This window comes from Plecotus auritus (genome assembly GCF_963455305.1).
Source record: "Plecotus auritus genome assembly, chromosome: 3".
NCBI lineage: Eukaryota > Metazoa > Chordata > Mammalia > Chiroptera > Vespertilionidae > Plecotus > Plecotus auritus.
Genome location: NC_137772.1, coordinates 10,874,321 through 10,896,857, shown reverse-complemented (window position 1 = coordinate 10,896,857; position 22,537 = coordinate 10,874,321). Strand labels below are relative to the sequence as shown.

At 42.0% G+C, this 22,537-nt stretch overlaps 1 protein-coding gene across 1 annotated transcript in view; it reads left to right on the top strand.

Annotated features, from left to right (window-relative positions):
• Positions 1-226: 226 nt before the first annotated feature.
• FAT1 (FAT atypical cadherin 1) overlaps positions 227-22,537 on the top strand; it is a 109,945-nt gene continuing 87,634 nt past the window's right edge. The window contains 1 exon segment of the mRNA XM_080660559.1: positions 227-3,509. Coding sequence (XP_080516685.1) covers positions 245-3,509 — 3,265 coding nt within the window. The 5' untranslated portion in view covers positions 227-244.

Genomic DNA, 22,537 nt, shown 5'->3' with positions numbered 1-22,537 from the left:
AAAAAAAAGAGTCTTCTTAAACTTAGTATCTCTAGACAACTAAGTGTTGATAGACTTATATTGGAAAACAGAAAAAAATCTACAGCCACTGCATTTATTCATAATTCCACAAAGATGGGAAATGCTTTATTAAAATCTAAGGTCTAAAGCAAAGTGTAAGAAAACAGTTTACATCTTTTGGTTTTATTTCCCCGAAGTAATGATTCTGATTTCTCTCTTCTGTTAGGCCCCCGAGAGTGGAGCGATGGGGAGACACCTGGCCGCGCTCCTGCTGCTGCTGCTCCTCCTCCAGCATTTTGGAGACAGTGATGGAAGCCCAACGCTGGCCCAGCCTCCTCTGCAGTTTACACAGCTCCACTACAACGTCACTGTGCACGAGAACTCCGCAGCCAAGACCTACGTCGGGCATCCCATAAAGATGGGCATTTACCTTACCAACCCATCGTGGGAATTAAGGTACAAAATTGTCTCGGGAGACAATGAAAACCTATTCAAAGCAGAAGAGTACGTTCTTGGAGACTTTTGCTTCCTAAGAATAAGGACCAAAGGAGGAAACACCGCCATTCTTAACAGGGAAGTGAAAGACCATTACACCTTGGTAGTCAAAGCGGTTGAAAAGAACACTAACGCGGAGGCCCGGACAGTAGTCCGGGTGCAAGTGCTGGATACAAATGACTTGCGACCGTTATTCTCGCCCACCTCGTACAGCGTCTCTTTACCTGAAAACACAGCCGTAAGGACCAGTATTGCAAGAGTCAGTGCCACCGATGCAGACATAGGAACCAATGGGGAGTTCTACTACAGTTTTAAAGACCGAACAGACATGTTCGCTATTCACCCAACCAGCGGCGTCATCGTTTTAACCGGGAGACTCGATCACGCAGAGGCCCCGCTCTACGAGATAGAAATTCTCGCGGTGGACCGTGGGATGAAATTGTACGGCAGCAGTGGCATCAGCAGCATGGCCAGGCTCACTGTGCACGTGGAACAGGCCAACGAGTGCGCGCCTGTGATCACCGCGGTGACATTATCGCCGTCAGAATTGGACAGGGACCCAACGTATGCGGTCGTAACTGTGGAGGACTGTGACCAGGGAGCCAACGGGGAAATAGCGTCTTTAAGCATTGTGGCCGGTGACTTCCACCAACAGTTTAGAACGGTGAGGTCCTCTCCAGGGAGTAAAGAATATAAAGTCAAAGGCACTGGTGACATCAACTGGGACAGTCATCCTTTTGGCTACAATCTGACTCTTCAGGCTAAAGACAAAGGCGCCCCTCCCCAGTTCTCTGCTGTAAAAGTAATCCACGTGACTTCTCCACAGTTCAGAGCCGGGCCAGTCAGGTTTGAGAAGGATGTGTACAGGGCAGAAATAAGTGAACTGGCTCCCTCCAACACCCCTGTGGTCATGGTAAAAGCCACGCCTAGCTATTCCCATGTGAGGTATGTTTTCAAAAGTGCGCCCGGAAAAGCTAAATTCAGTTTAAATCACAACACTGGTCTCATTTCCATTTTAGAACCGATTAAAAGACAGCAGGCATCCCATTTTGAACTTGAAGTGACAACAAGTGACAGAAAAGCCTCCACCAGGGTGTTGGTCAAAGTTTTAGGTGCTAACAGCAACCCCCCTGAATTTACCCAGACATCCTACAAAGCATCTTTTGATGAGAATGTCCCCATTGGCACCACTGTCATGAGTGTGAGTGCTGTAGACCCCGATGAGGGTGAGAATGGGTATGTGACGTACAGTATTGCAAACCTAAACCCCGTGCCGTTTGTGATCAACCATTTCACTGGTGCTGTGAGCACTTCAGAAAACTTGGACTACGAGCTGATGCCTCGGGTTTATACCCTAAGGATTCGCGCGTCAGACTGGGGCTTGCCATACCGCCGGGAAGTGGAGGTCCTGGCCACCCTTACTCTCAATAACTTGAATGACAACACACCCTTGTTTGAGAAAATAAATTGCGAAGGAACAATCCCCAGGGACCTCGAGGTGGGAGAGCAAATAACTACCGTTTCTGCCATTGATGCTGATGAACTTCAGTTGGTCCGCTATCAGATTGAAGCTGGAAATGAACTAGATTTGTTTAGCTTAAATCCCAGCTCCGGGGTGTTGTCATTAAAGCAATCACTAATGGAAGGTTTGGGGGCAAAGGTGTCGTTTCACAGCCTGAGAATTACAGCTACAGACGGAGAAAACTTGGCCACGCCGTTATACATCAACATAACCGTGGCGGTCAGTCGCAAGCCAGTGCACTTGCAGTGTGAAGAGACCGGTGTTGCCAAAATGCTGGCAGAGAAACTGCTCCAGGCAAATAAACTGCACGGCCAGGGAGAGGTCGAGGACGTCTTCTTCGATTCTCACTCCGTCAATGCGCACGCACCCCGGTTTAGCAGCAGCCTTCCAGCGGGCATTGAGGTGAAGGAAAACCACCCCGTGGGTTCCAGCATCATTCTCGTGAATGCGACCGACCTTGACACTGGCTTCAATGGGAAACTGGTCTACGCTATTTCTGGAGGAAATGAGGATAGTTGCTTCATTATTGACATGGACACTGGAATGCTAAAAATTTTATCTCCCCTTGACCGTGAGACAACAGACAAATACACCCTGAATATTACCGCGTCTGACCTTGGTCTGCCGCAGAAGGCCGCTTGGCATCTGCTGGATATCAGGGTTCTGGATGCCAATGATAACCCCCCTGAGTTTTTACAGGAGAGCTATTTTGTGGAAGTGAGTGAGGACAAGGAGGTGGGTAGTGAAATCATCCAGGTTGAAGCCGCCGATAAAGATCTCGGGCCAAATGGACACGTGACGTACTCCATCCTCACAGACACCGATAAATTTTCAATCGACAGCGTGACTGGTGTGGTCCAGGTCGCGCAGCCCCTGGATCCCGAAGTCCAGCCCGTGCATTTCTTGAAGATCGAAGCCAGGGATCAAGCCACAGAGGAACCCCGGTTGTTTTCCACGGTGCTTCTGAAAGTCTCAGTAGAGGATGTTAATGACAACCCCCCTAAGTTCATTCCACCTAATTACCACGTGAAAGTGCGAGAGGACCTTCCCGAAGGGACCATAATCATGTGGTTGGAGGCCCATGACCCCGACCTAGGTCAGTCTAGTCAGGTGAGATACAGTCTCATGGACCACGGAGAAGGCCACTTTGATGTGGATAAACTCAGCGGGGCAGTCAGGATTGTACAGCAGCTGGACTTCGAGAAGAAGCAAGTATATAATCTCACCGTGAGGGCCAAAGACAGAGGGAAGCCAGTTTCTCTGTCATCCACGTGCTACGTGGAGGTTGAGGTCATCGATGTGAATGAGAACCTGCACCCGCCCGTGTTCCCCAGCTTTGTGGAAAAGGGCGCGGTGAAAGAAGATGTCCCTGTTGGCTCGTCAGTGATGAAAGTGTCAGCTCGTGATGAGGACGCAGGAAGAGACGGGGAGATCCGGTATTCCATTAGAGACGGTTCTGGCATTGGTGTTTTCAAAATAGATGAAGAAACAGGTAACTATGTTCCTATTTCTCTGTTTGGTCTCCCCTCCCGTTTTTTTCTACAGTGACACCTGCCCTGTGCTAGCTCCTTCACGGTCCCCTGTGGTTCCCCGTTGGCCTGTGAGGGCTCGGGATAGCGGTGGCAGTGCCCACGCATGCTTTTTGCCCTCTTGCAGGTGTCTGTGTGTATAGTGAGTCATGAAGATGGAACCAATGGAACCTGAATGAGCTGCCCTAAAATCAGTCAAAAATAAGGAAGCATTGAAATCATGACCACCGATACAGATTTCTATCTGTGTTTCTGCTCTTATCTGATCAGAAGCATCATTATGGTTTTGCTGTAACTTGGAGAAGCCTTGGCAGTTTTTGCAGCTAGAATGTTGGCAGACTTAGAGCAGTCACTTACCTCCCCCTCTAGCATGCTATGCAGAGGTAACTGCAAAAATGCAGAATTATGCAATGCACCGAGAGAAGACGCTGCTAAAACTTCCGTCACGTGATCTGCTTTGCTCAGTGCCCCCTGCAGGTCTTGTTTGAGAGGTTGATGTAGAACAGGGGTGGGCAAACTTTTTGACTCGAGGGCCACAATGGGTTCTTAAACTGGACCGGAGGGCTGGAACAAAAGCATGGATGGAGTGTTTGTGTGAACTAATATAAATTCAAAGTAAAGGAGCAGAGGGGAGAGCAAGAGAACCGGATAGAACAGCTGGATCCGGCCCGCGGGCCGTAGTTTGCCCAAGGCTGATGTAGAATGTTGAGTGGAGAAGACCTGGCTTGGAGTTCTGGCTCCTTCAGTTGTTAGTTGGGTGATTTTGGACAAGTTCATTATCTTCTTAAAACTGACTTTCTTCATCTGGAAGATGGACACACTCAAAATTACCACCAGGTTTACGTGAGGATGAGGTGAAATAACACAGGAAGGGTTCCTGCAGGTGTGAGAATCTAAGCGTGTCGGAAATGGCAGCGGTGCTTTGTTAGGATAGTGTTCCACCTAGCAGAGGTCCTCACACCAGAACATCTGAGGCAGCCAGGTCATGCTAGAGAGTGTACTGTTTTGCACTTCATACGTATCTCTTAATTTAGCTGCTTTTCATAGCGAATTCCTATAGTTATATGTCATTCTCCTCTGATGGGATGTGAACCTTTGTATTACTTTGCCGGGGCTGCCATAACGAAGCACCACAGACTGGGCGGCTTAAACAACAGGAATTAATATTCTCACAGTCTGGAAGTCCAAGATCAAGGTGTTGACATGGGAGGTTTCCTCTGAGACCTCTCCTTGGCTTGTAGATGGATGTCTTCTCTCCGTGTCTCCACATGACTTTCCCTCTGTATGTCATTGTCCTAATCTCTTCTTATAAGGACACCAGTCGTATTGGATTAGGGACCACTCTGGTAACCTCATTTTAACTCTTAAGGCCCTATCTCCTAGTACAGACATGTTCTGAGGTACAGGGATTAGGACTTCAATACACGAATTTTGGGTGTTATAATTTACCCCTAAACCACCTTTAAGGGCAGGCTTTTAATTTTAGCTCATGCATTCTCTAGCCTCAGCATCTAGCCAAAAGTGCCTGCCATGTAGAAGCTGCTCACTAAAGATCAAAAGGCTGAATGATTAAATTAATGACTACTTGGGCTTTGAATGGCCCGCCCTCTCAGACGGGTAGTGGAAACAGAAGGAAACTGGGTAATCACGGCATTTATCAGCGTGGATGGAACTCACTTTGTTTACTAATCTCATTGATTGATGTATCCTTTATTACTAATTGTGTTCTAAAATGGGATGTTTTCTTATTATATTAAAAGTCTTTTTTAAAGTAATACCTTGGGTATTCAGTCAATACCCATCCCCGTACCCACATCTAATAGGTATATAACACATGAAAAATAGGATATTCTCCTAGAAGTAAGTTATTTTAGATGCTATAATATTTTAATGTGCTCTGGTTTATTCAAGGGATTCTTTTTCTAATGAATTAAGTACTACCAGCATGTATCACACATCATTTATCTACCACTCATCTAAAATGCCCAAAATAGTTTAATTCAAGAGAAAATAGCATAATCAACAGCAATTAGTAGTCCTTCATCTGAAGAGACTAGATTTTTTTTGTTGTTGTCATATTCTCCAACATGAGTTAGAATTTTCAGGTGCAATGTCAACAGAGAAAAATACCCCAAAGTTAGGAACTGAAACTCTGAAGTGTTTTGAACTTCCTCAGGATGGTTATCCCTACAGTTTTCCCTTTTCCAAAGTGGGTTTTAAAAGCCTAAAAAGAGCTGCTGTAAGTTAAAGTTTGAACAGAAAATAGAACCAAAACCTTAATTTACATTTCTTTGATGACTTAAATTACATGAGCACTGCCTTGTTTTTTTTTTCTTTCAAGTGAAAAGAGTATTTTTGTTGCTTTTTAAAGCCTCATTTAGAAATGAGTACTTTCCACCTATATATTTAAGAGACTGAGATATTTTTACTACCAAGAAAGAAAAAAGAGCGAACAACCCATCCATCCAACACTGCCGTGACCTGAAATAGATCCCGAGAGGTTTGCACGCTCCGTGGCAGGGCCAGACTCTCCCAGGGGTGACTTCATGGGAGGCCGGGATTATGGGCAGTGCGGCTGGGAGGTATATATGAAACTGTTCTGCGTTTGTACAAATATTGACATTTAAAGGTGAGAGAAAAGTTGGCCATTTCTAGGTCACCTATTCTGTAATTCTTGCTTTCCAGAGCAAAATACGTCATGTACAGTAGACTTCTGTTTAGATGCGTTTTGAAATGAAATACAAGTGATATAATGATTACACATTGGCCTGGTATACATTACAAGATGTATTTTTGGCGGTAGAATTATCAGCGCACGTATTTTAGAGAATCCTGGTAAGTCAAAGGATATTATAATGTAGAATTCCTTCAGGGAAGGTCAGTGGGTTTTGTGCAGTAGAAGTACTACAATTAGATATGCTAATTTTTTTCATTTGGGGTTTGCTTGATTAATTTCTAGGACAGGTTGGAGGTGTAGAGAGGTGCCTGTCAGATGAAGAAAAGCCGGAGCAGTTCAGGCACACCAGTGGGGATCCCCATGGGACCCAGCACTGGCACTTGGTGTGGGTTGAGTTGGCTCAGGTCAGGTGTATTAGCACCTGCCTGGAACCTCAGTGTCTGCTCATTGCCCGTCTCTGCCAAGCTCTGACTGTCTCTCCTAGTCATGCCTTTCCTGTTGGGCTAACTGACATGGGCCCCTACAGGAGTCCTTTGCCTCTGAATACCAAGAACCTGCCCACTTAACTGGTTACTTCTTGCCTTTGACTTTGAGTAATGTAACCAAGTATTCGGGATGTTCTACCCATTTCAACATTGTCAAATATGTGTATCATTTATATACTTTTCATAGAACAGAACATATTCAGAAATCTGAATTTAGTTCTTACTGTTTTTTAAGACCTTTTCTTAAAGGAGCTTACATTTGAAACATCCCTTGAAAAGTAGTTTGGTGTGTTTTTAGAGAGAGAAATTCTGTGGACTGCCTTAAATAGGTACAGTCCTGTCAGGTGTAGTAGATTTTGTAGGTACTTTATCATGGGCTTTGCAGGGAGCTCACTGGTAATTGCCCTGTGGGAGTGACAGCTGACTCATCTGCTAATCTCTGTATCACATGCTTTGCCTGGCGAGGCCTCTGGGTGGGCGTTAGGAATTGTTCTCACAAACCAGGCCCACATGATTGCTCTTCCATTTGAGGTTTGGAAGGGTAGAGTGATGTGAACCATTACTCGGAAAGTCAGTCTTGTTAAGAGCCAATCTCCAATGCTGTCATTGAGATCTCCCCCCCACTTTTTGTCCCAACATCTACAGCAAGCATGTCAAACTCAAAGGCTAACACGGGCCAAATAAACAAGGTTTAAGTGTATGTGGGCCGCAAAAAACAAAAGCTTCAATTTTCATAGAAACATAGGTTTATTTCGATAGAGACATGCTGAATACAAGGACTGAAATAAATGAGTCATCGTTAACATAAATAATAGAACATTTTAATAGCAATTAATATGTTCTCTTGAACATTAACTTACCAGACACTGAATAATTGCACCAACTAATAAGCATCACGCAAATAAACCTATTATTCTTGTTCTACGAAAGCGAAATATTTCCTGTTGTGAACACCAAACAAGTCAGTTGAAGACTAATGACGTGGCCATCGGCTGCTAAAATATTCGCTGCTAGTATTAGTGGAGAGAAATGGTGTGCCTGCACGTAAGGTGTGTAAGGAAAATGAATGCAACACGATTATAGTAATCAGTCATTAGCGAATGTTGTAGTTCTTTATTCATAATTACGTATTACAGGATATTGTAAAAATTAAATTACAAAATTGTTATTAAAACGTTTCTTATATACTGTTATATTGGCAGGGCCGCAAACATTTGTTGTGGGCTGCGAGTTTGACATGCTTGACCTACAGTGAGGGTTATAAAGCAGGTTTAATAGGTGTTAGTGGAGCAAGCATCTTTAAAGCACGTGTAATTTCACATTTATGTTTGATTTGCCTCACTTTCTGCTTCTCAGCATTCGCTTCATTCTCACTTCAGATATGTTCCTGGTTCCCTTTGTTGTCAGCTTCAAAGTTGAGTGGCATAGAATCTTGAGCATCTGTCCCTAGATTTATGGAATCAATTCCGTTTAGTGTTCTGGGCTAATGGGTACCCTTCCATGTTAATTACTACTCGAGCACCAATAAAAAGTTGCAGCTTTTTGCCAATTTTCAAAATGAAGGATATGTCCAGAAAAATGGCTGGCCAGTGACTTTCCTCAAATTGTTAATAGAAACTTGTGTAGGTCTGTCCCCCTGGTGTGTGTATTATAACGGAATGCCTGAATAGGTTCCCCCTTCTGTCTCGAGTTCTTCGGTTCAGTGTGTGACAGTTTTTACAATGCAGCCCAATAAGAGTGTTTCCCTCTCTGACAACTTATTTTGGGAGACCATGTTTTCCATTAAGATAAGAGCAAATTCTAAACTTTATTGGCGCTGTGTTACTTTTAGAATCCCAATCGGGGTTTTAGGATTGAAATGGACATTTTGATGAAAAGACTTGGAATGAATGAATATGGAAGTGCGGCTGCTGCAACAAGATAAATCACCGGTGGTGAAATATGGGAGGGGGAATTAGGACTCCCCTTTTCTTAAGAGAATTTGGCCACATTCTCATTGTGGGGGAGTGTCACTGCACCATTCCTGTGTTACCCTTTTGGAGACTGGCTCCTGGCCCTCCTTCATTAGCGGGACACAGGACGAATGAGTTTGTGTTGTGGGGAACAGAAAGAAGGGCCTTCCATGAGGGGCAGAATGTTTCTGGGGCTTCTGTCTTTTTGGCAGAATACTTGAGTTATTTGAATTATTTATTCAAGTTTTAAAACAACCTTTCTCAACTGACAGTAGGATATTCAGCGTAGAACAGGGACCTCTGCTTTTTCCTAGGGCCCGTTCTCTCACGACAGGAAGTAGAATGAGGGAGGGTATCAGTGGTCTCACGTGGCGTGACCACAACGTCTGAAGAGTGGCTGTTGGAAGTGTGGTCTACTGTGGGGGGACCAGTCACCTGGGGTGGAGCTGGGTCTGGAGTTCTGGCAGCAGGAGCTTGTAGGTGCTGGTGGGAGGCCCCTGGAGGGAGCTGAGAAATGTGCTGGTGAAAGGGCTTTTGTGTGGCTCTCTCCTCCCTACGTGGCTGCAGCTGCCGTCCTGCTCTTTCTGTCCGCCTAGAAAAGTGGAAAGAAAGGGATTTCCTAGCCACAGTGAGATTGACAGTCGGGCATAGGCAGAAATTCTGTTACGATGGCGTGCTGTGGCCGTGTTTGGGAGTATCAGTCCGCTCTTTTGTGCCCGTGCGATTCTGAGTCAAGGCAGGGCACAGAATAATTTCTACTGAGGAAAGGGATCCTCCTTTGAAGCAGGAGGGTGTTTAGGTGACAGTAGGGTCTAATTAGCAATCCTAAGGAAATTCCATTTTGTTTTCAGAGAAAACAGAAGATCAGCTTGTCTTTCGTTCTTTGCATGGTATTTAGCAAGGTGACTCTTTCAGGACTGATGGGCGTACTGGTTGGGTTAGGAAGCTGCGTGGACTGTGACTCAGGGTGGTATCATGCTGTGAAGCAGAACGTGGTGAGGCTGCGCAGTGCTTTTGTATGATCTGAATGACGTGTGAGGGCCAGGACTTGGGTGCGATAGGGTAGCGGCAGCTTCAAGTCTGGTCTCTGTGGCCTCATGCTTTCAATGATGACGATAGTGATGACAATGGACATTCGTATAATCAGAAACCGCAGATACTGTTACAACCAGGTGCTGTTCCAAGCACTTCATGTGCATTCATTTCTTTAATCCTCACACCTCCTAGATAGAGGACACATTCACAGAGAGGTGAAGTAACTTGCCTGAGCCCCTCGGGTACTAATAAGTGGCCGAACTCCGGAGCCTTGCAAACACAACCTTGTACTGCCTCTCACTTATACAGAACCATGTTGAGATGCTCTAAGAAAGCCCATGTGAAAACTAGGGGAGTAGGGCTCTGGGCTGAACTGGGTTGGGTCAGGCTTGAGACTTGAATCCTAGATTTGAGCTTTATCTTAAAGGAGTAGAGTGTCTAAGAACCTTCCATTATTTTTTTCTCGGAATGACATGTTGCTCTTCAGCACATTTAAGAGAACAGGCTTTTAGCGTAACAAAGTGGTGGCATTCCGGCAATTTGAGATTATTCCAGTGAAGTCATTAGTGAGTAGTGGGTGAATCACGCTCCAGTTGAGGTGGGACAGGTATCTTACCCGTGTTTTCAGTTGTGAAAGTGCGATCTCCTATAAAAACACATGTCAGAATGCTAATTCGAGTGTCTTTTCATCAAAACAAAGCTTTCGATGGTTGTTAGGGTTCTAGCTAACCTTGGAAACCAAATTAACCCACAGGGTAGCTGAAGTTAACTTAATCGGCGCTTGCCCTTTAAGCGAGTTGCGTGTAGTCATGGCTCTCTCGCATCGTCCGCCTGGATGCCCTGGCTTTGGCAGCTGTGCTCACCAGCCATCCGGTGTGGGGCATTTAAATGAGGGCACGTGGCTCTCCTTAGTCCTCTTGGCAGGGAACCATTTTTGTCTGTTTGGTTCTCAGAGTTGTGTTCATAATTTGGTGAGTGACTATGTGTATAGAGATTTAATGTTCAGTTAATATCTGGCCTGTTTTTTCCATGTGGTCCACCTTGCCCAATTATGAAAATTGAGTAGATTTTAAACTTTAGGTGTTTGTCCATGTTGGATTCTTTTTCTTACCCACTTAGTTCCTGTCGTTTTGACTTGGTGGATTATTTCAGTACAGAAGACTGGACTTCTCAAGCTTTTATTATCTATTAGTGTCTATTTTGCATAGTGTGCTACATTGCATTACGTTTTATGGCACTTAATTAAAAAAGAATCAAACCATGTTGGTTTTAAATACTGCATGCTCACTGTACAGGACATAAGGCCACGAAACACTCTTCCATGCCTCTGTTCCTGGGAACACGTGAACTTGGGCAGATTGCCATCCGGGGCACATGCCTGTACTTGCTGAACTGGCAGGTAGCCAGCTTAACAGCAGTGATAGTGAGTCTGGAAGCCATTCACATGTTTCCTTCAGGGGCCAGCCAATCTCATCAACGAACTTGCCTTGTCAGGTAAACGACACTCTCTCTCCTCAGAATATCTGATCCTGTATCGAACCCATTTCATTGCTAGGCCTCCCAGCGGCTGAGTGAACGGACCCGTTGAAAGAGGTTCTTTAGATTTGTCTGTTTATTTGATGCTGGGGAAAATGTACTCAATGTAGTTATTTTTTTTTCAGTCTTAGTCTAATTGATTTTCTTTTTTTGATAAAAGTTACCCAGCTATTTCTATAGTTTCTTAAGACTTCTTTCTAATTTGTGGTTATTTCACCGTGTTCTGTCTTATCACTGGTGAATATTTCTGCTTTATCATGGTCGGTATATAATTATAGTTGACGTTTATTGAATGTGTATCAGCCTTACTTTAAGCCCTTTGCGCTGTGTCTCATTAGATCATCACAGTAATTCATGAGTAAAATTAGATGCTAATACCTATAGCATCTAGGACCTACATTAAATTCATGTAGGACCTATATTAAATTATAAAGGCATGACAATTAATGGAGATTAAGACACATACTGACCTTGTATGATTTTGAAAATGTTTTAAATTAAAATAATGTAGTAGAAATTGATGTGGTTTAAGGTGTAACATTTGAGGCCATGCTGGTAACATGATTCTCGAGCAAAGGTGTTCCATTTCTCATGGAATCCTCCTTCCCACCGTCCAGTCTCTCTCATACATCAAGTCCAAGCCCATTGGCGTAGCCAGCAACACCCTAATAAACTCGCCTTCCCTCCCTGTTTGCTTACGTGCTCCTCCCATCAGCTCCTGCTCATCCCCATCCCTGTGCTTTGGCCAGGTGGAGCCCGCCCCTCCCCATGCAGCCCTCAGTTCTTGTCTCCCCACCTTGGGGTAACGCATTGACCACTTGATTGGCTCTTATTATCCCTAACTCTTCTAACACGTCTTTCTTTTTCATTTGGAACTAATTCTTTTCTTGCATGTACTTAAAAAAACATTTTAAGTATCAGTCTAGTGCAGTGGTTGGCAAACTGCCGCTCTGTTGACTAATGAGTTTGCCGACCATTGCCTTAGGGAAAAACACTCAAAAAACATATTAATAATGTACTAATGTCTTTAACCTGAAGTCAAAACTTCTGGGTAAGGGTAATGCCTTACGCAGTGGTCGGCAAACTCATTAGTCAACAGAGCAGCAAACGGCGGCTTGCGAGCTGCATGTGGCTCGCGAGCCGCAGTTTGCCGACCACTGGTCTAGCGTAATGGTTTATTTATACAAGCAGTCCTCGGGTTACATCAGACTCGACGTACATCGTTTCGTGGTTATGTTGCCATCTCCCATTTATTTATATAAAAAAAAAGTTCCGTCATTTCAATGTATGTACATATGTGCTTTATGTCTTTTATTATTTATTTACCACAAGTAAAGGTCAGGAATTGTTACCTTTCTTTTAAATTTTTGTTACTGTTTCACTTCATTGCTGCTGTGTCTGTGCTCCATGTGAGTGACGTAGGTGCTTATGTAGGTGGGCTCCGACTTACGGCGAAAATCACGTTACGTTGTGCGTAGGAACGGATCTCCGACGTAACCCGAGGACCTACTGTGTGTCCTTTTCCTTTAAATTGTCAGCTTTGTGCGGGGTAGAGTCTAAATCGTCTACTACTGGACTCAAAACAGGCACTCAGTAGATATTTGGTAGGACAGCCAAGTAAGCCATTGTTACCTCTCCTAAAATTCTTTCCCAAGTCCCAGGGACTTGGTCTTTGCTTCTCCTTGTTTCAGTGGTTCTTCCTATATGTTCTTCTGTTATCATGTATGACTCAGGGTGTTGTTCAGCTGTCTCCTTCATGTCTGTCTCCCAGAACTCAAGGCCGGAGCACAGCCTTACTCATTTTTCTGCCCTCCCCTGAGCACAATCCGATGGTAACATGTGATAGTGGTGTTCGGGAAGAGTGAGTGAAGCCTTTCTCCCACCGCCCGGATACCTATTTCTAGTCTCCAAAGCAGGGGTTCTTCATGTTTTTGGCATCAAAGACACTGTTGAGAAGCTGTTGAAAACTGTCATTCTTGTCTTCAGCGACACAGTGATTTGGTTACAATACCAAGGTCTCATGAAGTGCCGAGCCTATTCATGGACCCTCAGTGTCCTGGGACCCCTGGTTTGAATTCCTCTGTTCCAGAGGTTCCAGGGCTGCCAGTCCTCACAAGTTCTCGTAAAGGAGGAACAGGGGGGGAGAAGAATGGTGAAGATGATGATGACGATGACGACAACAACGTGACAGTGGTGATGACAGGCATTTGTATAATGCGCTATATATAGTCTGCAGGTATTTCTATGTGTACTGTATAGCATGCCACTTAGTCTAGTATATGCTTATTATATAGTGGGTTTTCTTTCTATTTTGTAAGTGAGGTAGGTAAATACTTTATAGTGAAGACATAGAAATCACTTTTCTGTAGGTTTATTCATGTGCTTAAAGTGATTCAAGAGAAACTGGCATTCAAGGTTGTCTTCAAGGTAGATGATAACCTGTAGTTCTCTACAGACCTGCATCGTCAGCTAGCCCTGTCTCTCTGTTGAGGTGTACGAGACAAACTATTCTAATAAACTAAGTATAATAAACAGTATACCTATTTTTAAATCAAGCAGCCCTCCAGGCCAGGATTTGATCTTCAGTGTTGCCAGCTTACCATGGAAACCTTCCTCTGCTCAATTACTAGTAGAGGTAAAACAATCTGTCAGAAAATTCTAATAATAAAGTTAACTTTCGCCAAAACCGGTTTGGCTCAGTGGATAGAGCGTCAGCCTGCGGACTGAAGGGTCCCAGGTTCGATTCCGGTCAAGGGCATGTAGCTTGGTTGCAGGCACATCCCCAGTGGGAGGTGTGCAGGAGGCAGCTGATCGATGTTTCTCTCTCATCGATGTTTCTGACTATCTATCATTCTTCCTTCCTCTCTGTAAAAAATCAATAAAATATATTAAAAAAAAAAAAGTTAACTTTCTTGATAGACTGGGTTTTTATTTAGATGAACTTAACAATCAGAGCATTTGGGATTTAATAAACCGTTTTAGCTTTCTAAATAGTCCCCTTATTCAGCACAAAAGAAAAATTGGTAAATAATGCCTATTTTTATGGGTTAGTGTTCATTGTAAAAAAGAACAGTAAACAACTTTACAGTGAAAGATGAAAGAAATGCATGTGTGGCAAAATGTTCTGAAATTTGATTTGTAGGCATTAATTTTTTATAATGTCCAGTCAATATGTTTTTTGACCTTTATGGAGGTCATTTTTTATTTTATTTTATAAACAGTGATTTTGGAAACTTTCATGAAATAACATGTTTTCTTTACTACAAGTTGAGGGCGTTTTCTTAGTTGAAAACAGCTTTTTGGAAGATGACTTTAAAACAGTTCCACCATAAATTCTTACTTAAAAGATTCTCTAAAAATCCACTTGTTTTTAGCTCTTTACTGAGTTTTTTACTAGGCTCTTTACTCTTAAAGCTGCTGGATAGCAGGATGTTCAAACATCTTTATTTCTCATCTCAGTGTGGGCCCACAGTTGGTGCTTAGTAAATACTTGTTCCGTAATGTTCATCTTTTGTTAAACTCAATAAATGTTTGTCATATGATGTTCTTTTTTTTTATTTGTTTATCAGATTGAAGGTGTTTACATGTTTAAATGGGGAAAAAAAAGATGAGTTTGTCATGTATACACCAAGTTAGTTTCTCAGTTGAGACATCAGAATGGAAATCAGTTACTTTCAAAATACCTAAATTTTTTAAAAGTATTTTTTCTTAATAGAGTGATAACCTCATATAGAAGAAGAAAGCTAATTAGGAAGGCATGAATACGAAGAATATTCATGTTTGGTTTTAATTAACTCAATGTTGTTGGTTTTAGAAAGAAGTCAAACTTAAGTATCACGCCTACAGAATACCAAGTTCTATAATCTAAGACCCATGATTTAAGAAATACGTTTTGCACATAGTGCAGATTTTCCTAATATAGTAAAACAAATTTGCTTTTCTTATTTTACTGCCACCACAAACAGGCCTCATGGGGGCGGGGACTTTGCTTTGTCCATCCCTGTATTGCTGGTGCCTAGAGCTCCGCCTGGCACATTGTGGCACCCCGCTAGGCTTGATGGGTGAGTACAGTTTCAAACTGAAATAGATTACCACAAAACTAGAGGCCCGGAGCACGAAATTCATATACTTGGGGAGGGGGGGCGTCCCTCAGCCTGGTCTGTGCCCTCTCGCAGCCCAGGAGCCCTTGGGGGATGTCCAAGTGATGGCTTAGCGCTGCCACAGAGGCGGGAGAGACTCCCGCTGTCACTGCGCCCGCTGGCCATGAGCCCACCTTCTGGCTGAGCGGCACTCCCCCCGTGGGAGTGCACTGACCACCAGGGGGCAGCTCCTGCATTAAGCATCTGCCCCCTGGTGGTCAGTGTGCATCATAGCGACTGGTCATTCTGCCGTTCAGTCAATTTGCATGTCAGCCTTTTATTATATAGGATTGTAAAAGGGAATGTATCTAAGGAACTATTACTGGGAAAGACCTTCTTAAATTTGTTATATTGGGTAAATAGAGAGAAAATTCTAATTTGGGGGACAGGGGTGTCAGATTTGCCATAGTTCTGCCTGTTCTTTTAAAAATATTTTTATTGATTTCAGAGAGGAAGAGAGGGGGAGAGAGAGAGAGAGATAGAAACATCAATGATGAGAGAGAATCATTGATTGGCTGCCCCCTGCACATCCCACACTGGTGACTGAGCCTGCAAATTGGGCCTGTGCCCTGACCGGGAATTGAACCGTGGCCTACTGGTTCATAGGTCAACTCTCAACCACTGAGCCACGCCAGCCGGGCTGCCTGTTCTTTTAATGCAGTGAAAACTGCTCTTCCACGTAGAGTGTCCTCTTTCCCACACTTATGAAGTAGCTAAAAAACAAAGCGTTAGAACACCAGCCGCCGCAGAACGTCAGTAACAATGCCAAGTGCCTTTTTATATTTTGCCTTCTCTTGAAGATACTTCATTTGTCAGATTGAGTACGAAAGCCAGGAATTAGAATCCTGAATTCATAGGATTTACTGGGTTAGGTATTGTTGTTTCCTTGGGCTAGAGAATGGTGATATTGCTTGTATCTCTTCCTCTGGATTAAAAAATATTTCTTCTGTTTTAAGTATAAAAGATATGAATATCCATTTAGATGGTACATTTTTTGACAGAAGCTTGAACCGTTGAAAGACTTTTAGATTAGTAGAGTCTTATTTTTACTTGCTAGTGTTATTATTGATGAATTTACTAAGGCTTAAAAGAGGTAATCATTTTTAGAGTTTCACAGAATATTTTTGAAACTATCAGTTTCTTGGATTAAATTAAGCACATTTACATGTACCTTTTAGAAAAGGCATTTGTTGTGTATTGTAAATCTCTTGGTTATTTCTGTTAAAGGGCACTATTTACCAGTACTTATGAGCAAACCCTTCTTTTAAAGCCTGCTTGAATAAAGGGAAATTCAAGGACTAGACTATTTTAAGGAGAATAATGTACGCAAAACTAAAAATATTTCCCTTATTTTTAGTGACCTCATCTAAATAAAAAAAAGTAAACCCTTATTTGTTCTTTGTGTACTTTTGCTATCTAGGGCATCTGATCCTGTAGCTTTCAAAGATAGAATAGACCAGTGGTCGGCAAACTCATTAGTCAACAGAGACAAATATCAACAGTACAACGATTGAAATTTCTTTTGAGAGCCAAATTTTTTAAATTTAAATTTCTTCTAACGCCACTTCTTCAAAATAGACTCACCAAGGCCATGGTATTTTGTGGAAGAGCCACACTCAAGAGGCCAAAGAGCCGCATGTGGCTCGTGAGCCGCAGTTTGCCGACCATGGGAATAGACAATTACCGGTTCACTTAACTCTGTTTTTCAGTAACTCTTTAGGATGATTTAAGGAAGGGCAGAAAACCTTTGGGGAAGTTTCTTTTTATTTATTTTTGCATGTTTGGGTAGAGATCTGTTCACAGGAGGTACATTTTAGTGCCTGAGAACCAGTAAGAAATGAGATGGTGGCTAGGTTAAGTTTGTTCCATGAAGGAGAGTAGAAGACTCAGTGTAGTAAGTGTAGACAAATCCAAAGCTGAATTGACCTTTTATTGTCTTCGGGCTGATATAAAATCCTGTGAGGGGATCACAGAGAACTGTGATTGAGCCTTTTGTGGAGAAAGAAACCATCCTAGGTCTTAGTGGCTTCAAACAATTACCATTTATTTAGGCCCACGATTCAGTGCGTTGGGGATTTGGGCTGCACGCCGCTGGGTGTTTCCTCTGCTGGTTTCAGCGGGGCTCCTGTATGTGTTGGGGCAGTTGCTGATGTGCCTGGTGGCTCTGCTTCTGGGAGTTGGCTGGGGGCAGGGGCTGCTAGGCCCCACGTCTGTCATCATCCAGCAGCCTCGCCTAGACTTGTTCATGTGAGGATTTCAAGGCATCACGCTCTCGGGGTGCTCCTGCATTGTCACTTCTGCATCCTGTTGGCTGCATAAGGTGGTTCAGCAAATAGGAAATTAGACTTGTGAAAATATCCACTTGTGGTATCTTAAAAAAATTCTATCTCAATAGTCAGCTATACGTAAGATTTTTAATACTGTAAAACGTTTCATGGTGTTAAAATACTCCTTTAATTTTAGTATATTTCCATTTAAGCTAGAATTTAACCAGCGATACAAGAAGTATGCATGATGTCTAAAGATACCAAAGCAATAGTGCTCTATCCCTTCCCTATTTTAGTTTCTATCGCAAAGATTTCTGTTTTCTTTTCCCCAAGGAAATTTGAGGATCCCAATTTTTGAAGAGCATTTTAATACCAAAGGAATATCTGAGAGGTGAAAGGCAGCAAGGAGTTCTTTACAATAGCCTTTGGCTTCCAGATGTTACTTTTCCTCATTAGCATCATTTTTCTTGCTAATTAATTTGTCAGAAATTATTTCATTCGCTTATTGCTTTCTCTAGAGGATGGAAGACTTGGGGGAAGTGGAATGGGAAGTAGATGGAAGATTTGGGGGACATGAAAATAGAAACTGAAGTCGGGAGAAAAGAGGAGTGTTGCTTTGATATCTTTAGGCTTCATACACATCCTTGATACCTCTCCTCAAGTTTCAGCTTAGATGGAAAGGTATTAAAAATAACTTAAAGATATATTAATGCCATATGGTATTATATTAAATTTCACTTGTATTGGAGTTATGGGACATATATGCAACAGAATAACCAGGAAAATGCCCCATGTGAGTTGAAAACAAATCTCATGATTTGAAAAAAAGAGTTATAACTACTGATTTACTAAGCATCCCAATGTTTTTGTCTGAAAAGTTTTGAAGTTAGTATCTATGAACACTGTGGAGGAGGAAACTTGGGGTTGTCCATAAGGAAGTAAAAAAATCATCATTTGAAATGAAAAATATAGGTGACCTTGGTAAAGCATAAATGTTTGTTTTTTTATTGCTTGAGAAGAGTTCAAAGTTCATTAAATATCAAATGCATAGTCTTGTTTCTAATAAAATTCACGGGATGAAATTAAGGTTCTACAACAGAGGTGTATTGGGTTTCATTAGAAACTTAATGTAGAGATGCTGACCTAAAATTTGATATTTTAATAGTGAGTCTTGATATAGTATGCAGAAGATCATTATATCTCTGGGAATAACAGTCTTAAATTCTCAGTGTTGGCATTTGTATTATAGGCATCCAATTAGCCTATATAAACTAAAAAATAACAAAACAATTCATGTCTCAGAATACACCATAAAAACATTTATTAGAAATGTTCTGTTACTTAGATTCTATTATTTAGATACAAGGGTCCGTTAGATAAAGGTGATTTTCACAATTTCTAGTAGCACCTGTGTGTAAATTCTGCCAGTATTTTTTAGATCATCAATTGAGTTAGTTTAACAGGTTAGGGCAGCACTGCTCGATAATACTGTCCATATTTGTAATTTTCCATGTTCTAGTTCAGTGGTCGGCAAACTCAGTCAACAGAGCCAAATATCAACATACAACGATTGAAATTTCTTTTGAGAGCCAAATTTTTTAAACTTAAACTATATAGGTAGGTACATTGTTATTAACTTAATTAGGATACTCCTAAGCTGGCCTTTGCTAAAAATGTCCTCAGTCTGATTGAGGTACGTTCGCTGAGGTCGACCCCTTCCAACTCTCCCATCCACACTCGTCTTGTATACTTGTTTCATCTATCTCCTTCCGTTCATCCTCTCTATATGTCCAAACCATCTCATCATACCTTTCTCAATCCTCGACACTATATCTTCTTTCACTCCACAACGTTCCCTAAAATTAACTTAATAAACTTTACTTAAAGTTTTAAGTCTTAGTTAAACTATAGGTACGTTGAATAACACTTGATATCATACTTAATAACGATATTATTTATTGATAAAATTAAATTCCTTACAATTTACCGTGCAATATCCATAAAATTAAATCATGGCAATGACTGACAAACACTAATGTGAACAATGGCCTTGCATCTCCTTGGAAAGTTTGAGTATGTTGTTGTTTTTAATTTTAGGCACGATCCAGGTTCTCATCAATAAGACGACTTCTCAATTTGCTCTTGATAAGGTTCATGCTTGAAAATGATTGTTCGCATAAATATGTAGACCCGAATAAGGAAAGAACAGCAAACGCTAGTTTTTTCAGTTGATTATATGAGTCAGGAATACTATTCCAGGTGTTAAAAATCAACATATCTTCCTTCTCCAGGTCTTTCAAAGCAGACCACTTGTGCTGTGAACTAAGTTCACATTTGTTTTTTTGCAATATTTCTATATCAGCACAAAGACGTTCAAATTTCGAGCTCCACAATTCTTTGTTTTTTAAATCCAGCAATTGCATTTCAAAGTTGCCAATGTCAATATTAAAGGGAGAAAAATTTAATTTTGTTACAGTAGCATTAAGAGGTTTTTTAACAAAGGCTAACATCGCTTTGCTGTTTCTGAATTCCTGAAACCTGTTGAGAAAAGCTTCCCTCGTATTTAAAAGTGTTGTTTTGAAATAGCAAATGTCAATATCAGAATTATTTTCTTGGCGATGTTTCAACAGGCTTGGAAAGTGAATCAAAGTTTCTCTTTCAAAATCTTGAGCAAAAAGAGATAAGTTGTTTTCGAATGAAATAACTTCTAACATTGAAAAAATTGTGTTTCCTTTCCCCTGTAGTTTACGATTAAGCTGATTTAGATGAGACGTAACATCTACCATGAAATAAAATTTTTGGATCCACTAATCGTTCATTAGTTCTGGATAGTGAACACCCTTCTCAAGGAGAAATGCTTCAATTTCTGTTAATAAGGAAGCGAAACGTTTCTTTCCGATTAAGAGCTTTAGCTATAATGGAGTTGATAATGTTAATCACCAATTCCATAACTTTGCAAATTTCTTCTGGAAATGTCTGCGCACAAAGTGCTTCTTGATGAATGATGCAATGGTAAATAAGTATCTCGTGATTTTTTCTTTTCAAAATAGCAACAAACCTGTTTCTTATGCCGGTCATACTTTTCGCCCTGTCTGTTGAAATTGAGACAATTTTATCGAGTGGAATATGATGTTTTTCAGTGCACTCAATTACAGCATTTGCTATATCCTCTCCACGTGTTTGACCTTTGAGTGGCAATAATCCTAAAAGTTCTTCTTTAGGACCTGTAGATGAAATAAATCGTACAAAAAGTGAAACTTGCGCTGTATCATTTATGTCACAAGACTCGTCAACTGCTATTGATAAAGCTGAAACCAATTTAAGATCTTTGACTTGCTGGTCAGTTATATTCAAAGACATTTTGACTGTTCTGTCTTTCACTGTTTTAGCAGACAATGGTAACTCTTTAATTTTTTTTAGAATATCTGCTTTGTTCTTAAAATCTCGAAATAGCTCTTCGGATGCATTTATAAAACAACTTTTTATGTATTCACTGTCTGTATGTGGTTTCCCTCTCTTAGCAATCTCTTGACCAGGCGTCCTCAAACTACAGCCCGCGGGCCACATGCGGCCCGCCGAGGACATATATCTGGCCCGCCGGGTGCCACTGTCTGTCCTGCTTAGCAGCCGCAGTGCCCCGCAGTGCGCATAGGAATTTGTTCATAGTTTTTTTTTAAAAACTATAGTCCGGCCCTCCAACTGTCTGAGGGACAGTGAACTGGCCCTCTGTTTAAAAACTTTGAGGACCCCTGTTCTCTTGACTAACCACAAAACTTGCAATATTAACATTGTTGGAAGATTGCATCCAGTAATTAAATACAGAACTTGATTTTTCTTGACTCTTCTGAAGTTCCTCAACTGCTTTCTTCCTTGCATCACCGACAGGATATTTAGTATTAAATGACACGTGTTTAGTTGTAAAGTGTCTCTCCAAATTTGATTTCTTGTTATGCGCCAATTTTTCCCGACAAATAAGACAGGTCGGAAGGCCATTTAAGTTTTGAATAAACACCAAAGTCTCGGTCCATTCAACTTTAAATTCACGGTTTTCGTCTTCCGTTTTTCTTTGCTTCTTCTTTGTAACCATGTCAAACAGGGCAACTAAAAAATAGTTTCATTTTATAATAATAAAGCCACCAACACAAAATAATTACAATTCTTAAATTGATGACAAAAATACCTGTAGGATTTGCAGCTGGTTGGAAAAATACAGGTAACTTTATGCTTCGAGTAGGTACTTTTGTCTCCCTAAAAATCGCACGCGACTAGCACTAACCACTGCACAACGAGACTGCTGACTGATGGGCTCACTCAACTCGTGCATGAATCGCGGGTACCTCCCCCGCGCTGCGTATCCCGCGGCCCGCCTGCGCCGCATCTCCTGTCGTCGGACCAACCGACACCCCCACTTCTTCTAACACCACTTCTTAAAAATAGACTCTCCCAGGCCGAAAACCAACTTCTGCACAATCGCACTGTACGTGCACGCCCGCCCGCACGTGGTATTTTGTGGAAGAGCCACACTCAAGGGGCCAAAGAGCCACCTGTTCTAGTTGCTACAGTAAGAAAAGATAAATAGGTGATATTTTAATGATATATTTTATTTAATCCAACATATCAAAAAGTATCGTTTCAGCATGTAGTCAACATAAAACCATAGTAATGAGGTAGAGCTTTCACGTTCTCGTGTTCGTGTGAAATCTTGAAAGCAGTGTGCACTTGACACTGAGATCACATCTCAGGTGGGACTAGCCCCATTTCGCGTGCCCGTTCCCACAGCACAGGTTAGGGATCTGTGTCGAGTTCAGCTACTTTAAAGAATACTGATCCGTGTAAAGAAGGCGCGGACACACCGGGTGGGAAGGGGAGGTGGAAGAGTTAGTAGGTGCACGTGTAAAGT